Raw genomic sequence first — 7819 nt, forward strand, 5'->3', positions numbered from 1 at the left:
ATGAAAGTGGCAAGTGTCAATTATATGGTAGTTTTCTGTTAAACTATTTGGTAGCTTTTTATTAGGTTAAAAGCCAAAATGGTTGCATCATTAGACACTTTTGATTAATAAGCCAAATTGTTCCATCAGCAAAGATGCAAACCCTTTTGTGTTTAAGAGGTAATTTGCTGATAGAACCAAAACAAAAACTCTTAAAAATATAGACCAACTCTCTTCAAAATTTTGTTGCTATAACACGTTGTACGGAAACTTTTCGAGTTCTGCATTATAACATTTTCATTCCTCTAAATGATTCTAAACCTCTTATATTCATTATGTATAATTTATTTTTCTAAAAATATAGTTTAAACATTTTGTATGCTACCGTTTTTCATTTCAGTATTTTCGTTTTCGTGCTATTTTTTATAGAGAGTATTAGGAAATAGTGATACGAAGATGTAATGAGCTAGAAATGTAAAGAATTAGAAGGAAGAAAGGGTAAGACGTGAGTTGGGTGAATGAGAAAGTGGTAGGTTGGAAAATAGAAATAAGAATAAAGATGAAAAAGACATAAAACTACTTTATACATGAACATGGGAATCTTGAATTGTGGTTTATAAGGAGAAATATAGATGGTTAGAGTGTTATAATTGAATAAGCCATTTTTGGATTGTGCTCCTATATATAGGAAAATTCTCTATACGTGATTTAGAAGTGCAACTCATTGAACTTGTTCATTTTCTTTTTCTTTTATTGAAGGAAGAAGGTGATGCCGATGGCATAATATACGTGCACTTTTAGATAGAGTGATTATTCCGCACAACGGTTGTGTCATATTATTCATGCAACAGTTTAGTGAAATATTCGCAGTATTGAAATATTTAATATTTGTTTTATTTTTGTAGTCAAATATTTTAAAAATGCAAAAATTATTTATTTGTTGTACGAATCACGTCGTATAATTGTTGCGTTGAATAAATATTCGTCTAGATAAGTGGAAAAGAGAAATGTAGAGGCAGACCAAAAATTATTGTGATTCTTGAGTTGAGAGATTTTTTAGTTCGTATGGTTCAGTTTAATTAAAAAAAATGGGTCAAATAACTAGTGAGATGAATTTTTGTCGTTAAATCTTCAAAATTTGTTATTCCTATTTTTAGTAATTTTATTATTTATTTTTTATTTTATGAGTTCTTTTATTTCGAAAAATAATTTAGAATTTCAATAAATTTAAAATTTTAGTATAAATTATAAATTCTATTGTTTAGTTGAGACAATTTATATAAATTATAAATTCTATTGTTTAGTTGAGACAATTTTAATGAAACACTAACGAATTTAGAGTTTTGACTAGCAAACAAACCAAACATAGCCGAGTCTTAAAATGTCTACGTTCACTCGTCGTATAAAAGAGTTGTTTTATACTTGGCTCGTACTCGATTTATATTTGGCTCATTCTCGATTGGAGCTTTGAATGATGAGTTTGAACTCTGTTCTTTGAAATGTTGTAGAGTTCATAATTGATTCAGAATCAGCTCATGTTTTTTTAGATGCTGAACAAGTGGAGTTAGAACTAGTTTATGTAGGAGTTAAACAAGTCGAGTTCGAAATTGTTCATAAAGAAGCTAGTCTGTACTCTTCAATGCCCAAGTTATGCTCTAGTCCTCAAAATAAAATTTGTACATACTCAAAAACTAAACATTAATAAAAAATTGGGACCCAATTCCTAACTAGCAACTACAATTAATGGTGCTTTTTTTAAGCAGTGAAAAGGGATGCATTTGCAGAACTGATGTCCTAAATAAAAACAAAAACCTGACAAATTAATCTAGTCCACAAACAAATTTCAACAACAGTGAATATCCTTAAATCACAAATACAAATACTAATCCTACTGCTCCAAGTTCAATAAACCTTAGGCAGAATCATCAACAAATAACTTTCATTTTTTCACAATTCGAATCATCGATTAAAAATACTATGTTCAATCGGTGATTCAAATCGTAAAAAAAATAAAAAACCATATTCAAAATCACAAAATAAACTATTGTTCGTAATTTAATTTGCACTTAACCCTATTTTAAAACTAAAAAACTAAAATCATCATAAATCCTATGACAATAACTTAAGAATAGCAACAGCAACATCACAAAGATGGGTAATAAGCTTATTCCGTTCAGACAACGGAGCCTCATCAGAATCAGAAAAATTCTTCTGACAAGCATCAGCTTGTTTACCAGCATCAGACAACAAATAGCTTGTGAAACCAAATTTGCCTCTGAACAGAGCATTCATAGCCTGAGGAAGATTATATTTCACGACAGGAATATATAATTCAGCACAGTTCGCCAGTTTTTTCTGTAACTGAGGATCAGCTCCTTGTTTGATAAGCTCTTGTATAAAGGTTAATGTATCAGTTGCATTAGACAGAACCAGATTGGCCATTGTTGAAGCTACAGTTTTGACATCTGGGATAGGGTTTTGAGGGGTTAGTGATGAGATACAGAGGTCGTAAAATGGTGTTTTTTTGCATATTTGGTCTATTAGGTCAGAATCTGAAGCGTGTGAGATTTGTTGTCTGATCAGAATCAGTAGTAGAAGAAGAAGAATGGAGAATTTTTTCATTGTTGAAGAGGTTTAAGTTTGTTTATTTGTTTTTGTTTTGGAAGTGAAGTGAAGTGAACAAAAATGTGTTGATGTGGTGTCGTTTTAAAGACAGATGGTGGTGTAATAATGTGTTTAAAAAAAACAGTGGGTGCGGAGATTCTGATACCAACCTGTGGTAGTTTGAGCTAAAGAATTCACATTAAGTTTGATATGATATACTGCAAGCTCTGCTCTCACTTTCTAGGGTTTCTTTTTTCTTGGATGTTTAACTTTTTCTGTTTGATAGCTGGACCAGTTTCATGTAAAGTTAATCAGCCTTTTAAAACCTGAATCGGTGGCTAACTGGTGTGATTGGCGGTTCATAATTTAACATCTTCGACCAGTTCATTAAAAAACAGAGCTATTTGCTAATTAAAATGGCATTTTACATTTTTAGCGATTTAAACACAATTTATAAAATTTGATAACTCACAATATCTTTTCAAAAAATTGGCATCTTTCAGCTCGCCATCATTATCCGGTATTAACTGTGAAAAACGCCATCATTTTTGGGAATACAATGTAGGTCTAATTTGAATGGTTAAAACACATCTAAATGCATTGAGAGGTTATGGATTCGAATCACGCCTCTGTCACTAACAACTAACAATTAAAATTCGTAAATAGTCGATTACGCTCTTTGACAAAAAAAACTACTTTAGCTCTCATTATCAAAAGATAAAAGGTCAAATTATTATTTATCACTTAGATTGTTTTTTGGTCGGTCCGCTCTTGGGGTGGGTTCGACCGCGTGGGTAAATACTCGGGGCGGCTAGTTTAACATTTCACTGCCAGGGCCTTCGTTTTTATACGGGCCTTAACAATTCGTCCAAATGCTTCGTGTGAGTTCATATTGGCCAGGGAATTCGAACTTGATATTTGGTTTCAATTTACCGTTCACACTTGAAACCCCCTTAGCCGATTCATGTTGGGTAAAAAAAGATCCAATTTATTTATCGCAATATCTTTCAAATACTTTTTAAGTAAACATTTTAGAGATTAAAAAAAAAGCAGTAGACGTTACTTTTTATGAGGAGACACCTTAAAGTTGAAAATCTAATAAATACCAGATGAACTGTTTGTGGTGAGAAGCTTTAGGTTCCGTTGAGCAAAGAACGTGGCAACGACAACAAAGGGGGTACGTGTCAAGAAACTGGAAGAAGAAGACAGAGAGGATCTAAAATGTGGAGCATTATTTAGGGTTTGTGGTGTATACAATTTTGCATTTGTTGTCTGCTTCTGCTTGTCCTAATTTTGATCCTTTCTTTCATTAATTAGAACACATAAACCTTTGCTCGTGAACTTCTAGAATTATCTATTGTCTCATTTCATCTTGTAACTATGCACCGACTCAACTTCTAGAATTATCTATTGCCTTTTATTTTTGTTAAAATTTCATTTTTTTTTATCAGAGATAGACCTACTTTAAGTTAGTTGTTAACAAGTATTAGCGGAAGTTAATATGTATTTTTTAAAGTTAAACCAGACAAACCACGGCCTGAGGAGAATCGGAGAGTCGAACCCCGACCTCATACATATAGAAGGCTTTTGCCATCAAGCCAAGTCTTCAAATGCGTTAAAATTTCATTTTAAACGGCAAAAGTTTAGCCTTCTAAACCACTAGGTTCCATATACTAAGAAAATAATTGTCTTCATATTTTATACTAATACAATAATTAAGAAAAATATTTATTTATAAGAGACAAAATAGCTTAGAAGGTCCAAAAACTGAAGTGAAGACTATAATACTTGAATGGATGTATATTGTTGTTACTTTGCCGAGGTCTGAATAGAATTGGCTGAAGTGAGGGTGTAAACAAACTGGCTGAATTGGCTTGCTTACAAGTAAACCTGTCCATGGGCCAGGTTTGGATCAAATTCGGGGCGGATTTATAATTTTTCTATACAAATCCGAGCCTTGCCCGAGTCCGGTTCGAGATATATTTTCTATCCAAATCCGACCTTACATTATATTTTTATGGATATAGGCCGAATTTGAGCAGGCTTACATAAAAAATTTATAAAAATAAAAGCTCAAACATGCCTATAAAATGGTAGGCTTTTTCCAGACCGAGCTTGAGACGAAAAATTATTTTTCAAGTCTGGCTCTAATTAAAGACCGGGCTTGTGCGGATTTGAACGGGTATCCAAATCCATAAACAAGTCTACTTACAAGCGGTTCGACGTTCTGCCTCGACTAGTGTTCAGTTTATAATCATTAATAAATGTTAAATAAATCAAAATCGAATTTGATTTTATATTTATTTATTTATTTAAACGGTCGAAGATGAACATGTAATAATTTCATAGTATTTACGTTCACGAGCAATTTGTATAAGAGCTTGTTTAGTTGATCGTGAACGGACTTGTATATATTTTAATTAAAGAATTGTGATTGAATCATATAGGAGGTTAATAAAATGTTGGCTAACTAAATTATATAGAAGCTTGATAAAAAAATTGTGACCTATTTCATGTTTGGAGTAAATATAATATTTTAAAATTTATTAAAACTATATAATTTTAAGTAAAGCAATGTGATTTATTTTTTTTAATAATTGAAGAGGAGGCGCTTGTGAAATGATACCAACCCACGACCTAGCAGTTTGCTGCCCAACGCTTATACTGTTTAAAATATAGCTTATTGGTAAAATAGTCAAATTAAATATTATTTTACTCTCAATAAGGTTCAAAGTTAGGGTCTCTCAGTCATTATCCATATGTCTTACAACCAAGTCAAAACCTCATTTATATAACAAGCTGAATATAAACACTTTAAACAGTTTTATTTACAATTCTAAATATAAAATATTTAAAATTTATGAGATTCATAAATTTAAAATTCAATTATTGGAATTAGATATAAAATTCAATAATTTTTTAAATATTATAATAATTTTTTTATATAAAAATAATAGATTTTAATTTTTCATCTTTTAAGCGAAAAAATGGTCAATATTTAAATTCAAATATTTTGGAAATTTTTATTATAATGCTAAATGATAGAATTTGTATAAATTTATGAATTTTTATTATTTAAATTTTTCAAATTAGTATCTGCATTTTATAAAATAAATTGTTTGTTTTCGATAATTAGAAAGGCAGTAGCACATAGGAGAATTTGAACTCACGATCTAACAATTTGTTGCCATCGTTTATAGCGTTTATACTATTTGAACTATAGTTCATCGGTTTATTTTATTCGTTTATTATTATTGAATTTGAACGTGTTTAATATTGCATATGTCCGTGATTAATTTTTTAATTTGAGTGAGCAACATGTTTCCATTGATACACTCCTTTCTACAATATAATTTTGATTTAGGTATCAGGAGTGTTTGAGATTTAATTATCTCAATTATGCATCTAATATAATTCATAACAAGATACACTAATATAAAGGTTTAATAAAGAAGGCTTTTGGTACTAAATTTAAATTATTTTTTGGGTTAAAGTTAGGGGTGAGTATTCAGTCGGTTCCGCCAAGACCGGACTGATAACTCTTTTACCAAATTAACTGTTCGACCGAATATTCAAAATCGAATCAACCGAATAAGAAAATTTAACCGAAAATTAAATCAGCCGAATAAAAAAGAAAGAAGTCGGCTTGATTAAAATTTTCTTAGTTCATCTTTTGAATATCTAATCCTTCGTATTTTGGTGATTTTTTTTCTTTAAATCTACGGATTTATTTGTGCATTTAAAAGTATGGAAGGTTCAGGTGATTACAAAACTAAAATTATTTAAATGTTTTTCAAATAATTTGAAGGATGTTTTTGTACCTTTTCCTTATTTTTCTAAAAAGAATAAGTAAAGCAATCACACAGTTTAAGAAATTTGGCATCACTTGTGACCTCATTCTGAACACTTACATTTATAAATGTGATGATAAGAAAATGTTCTAACCTAACTTAATTTTATTTAAATGTGCAATGTATTAGTTTCACATGTAATGTTAAAATGGAGGGAGCTCACAAGTTAGTTAGCATTCAAAATTTCGTTCACGTGAAACATCTAACTAATGTATTATTTCTAAGCTGACTAATGCAATGCTTTATTTGTTTTTTTACACAATTACTTTAATTTTATTTTATTTTTGATGTTTGAAGAAACGAAGACAGAAAATCTAATCATTTAGATCAATACGGATTGGAATTTTCTCAAATTCGGGAGTTAAATTTATGATCGACACCATTTATTGTAAAATGAATGGTGTAAATTAATTTATTTAAATTTAATTTTTTTCCAACTAGACTATCTATTTGGTAATAAATGGTGTGAATTTAATAAACCTGACCCATTGAACTTGAAGAAATCTCAATCCGATCAACACAATAGCAGAACTGTAGAGCTCACTTGCTTCAGAAGTTTATAATTTCCGGAAAGTTAATTACTGAGAAAGTTAGTGTAGAGAATATCAACCTTTTTAGTACTTGGTTCACTTAATAACTTTATGAGAAGTTGCATTTTATTTTTAATTAATTTAAATTTAAAGATAATATTATCCACAATAACTAAACTGTCTACGTAAATATAGAAATAACTGAATTTTAATTAATGTAACTAGTGAAGTAGAACTTACTTAGATTTTGGTAGGAAAATTATTTTTTAGGTCAACCCCTCAACTTCGTATGAAGTAGATTGACAAAAATGAACCAAATAAGAAAAAACGGTTAAAAGTTAAATTTTTTTAGTGAACTTACTCCCAACCAAATGAGATTGTAGATTTCTAAGAAGCACGGAAACTTTGACAAAGTTGCGTTTCCCGTTTCGGAAACGTTTCGGAAACCGGAAACTCTTGGACACCCGTACGAAACGTTTCGGGCTGCTTCCGTAATATTAAAAATTAAAAATTTGTAAAAAAATTTAAAATTATCACCCACAAATAAAAAAATCTAACTAATTACCCATAAATTTTACATTTGCATTGCCCATTATACATCAAATATACTTATTTGTGTTGAATTATATTATATTTTTTATATATTTATAAAATTTAATTTATTTAGTATATTAAAATGAATTATTTTGTTAATTATCATAAATATTTAAGTAATATTTTTATAAATATATCCCTACATTTTTCTTACTTACACGTTTTCCTCACGTTTCGTGTCCTTCATTTTGAAAAACTTTCGTTTCTCCGTGTCCGTTTCGTATCATTTCAGTTTCCCGTTTCCGTTTCCGTGCTACCTAG

General features: G+C 30.0%; 1 protein-coding gene across 1 annotated transcript; it reads right to left on the bottom strand.

The window, feature by feature from the left end:
• Window positions 1-1820: 1820 nt before the first annotated feature.
• On the bottom strand, window positions 1821-2837 carry LOC126669571 (cell wall / vacuolar inhibitor of fructosidase 1-like). Its single transcript, XM_050363076.2, has one exon. The coding sequence runs from the start codon at window positions 2599-2601 to the stop codon at window positions 2089-2091; it is 513 nt and encodes a 170-aa protein (XP_050219033.1). The 5' UTR covers window positions 2602-2837; the 3' UTR covers window positions 1821-2088.
• Between the last annotated feature and the right edge of the window lie 4982 nt (window positions 2838-7819).

This window comes from Mercurialis annua, linkage group LG2 (genome assembly GCF_937616625.2).
Source record: "Mercurialis annua linkage group LG2, ddMerAnnu1.2, whole genome shotgun sequence".
Classification (NCBI taxonomy): domain Eukaryota; kingdom Viridiplantae; phylum Streptophyta; class Magnoliopsida; order Malpighiales; family Euphorbiaceae; genus Mercurialis; species Mercurialis annua.

Excerpts from the sequence above, each read along its gene's own strand:
- LOC126669571 (XM_050363076.2), bottom strand. The coding sequence starts at position 2,601 with ATGAAAAAATTCTCCATTCTTCTTCTTCTACTACTGATTCTGATCAGA.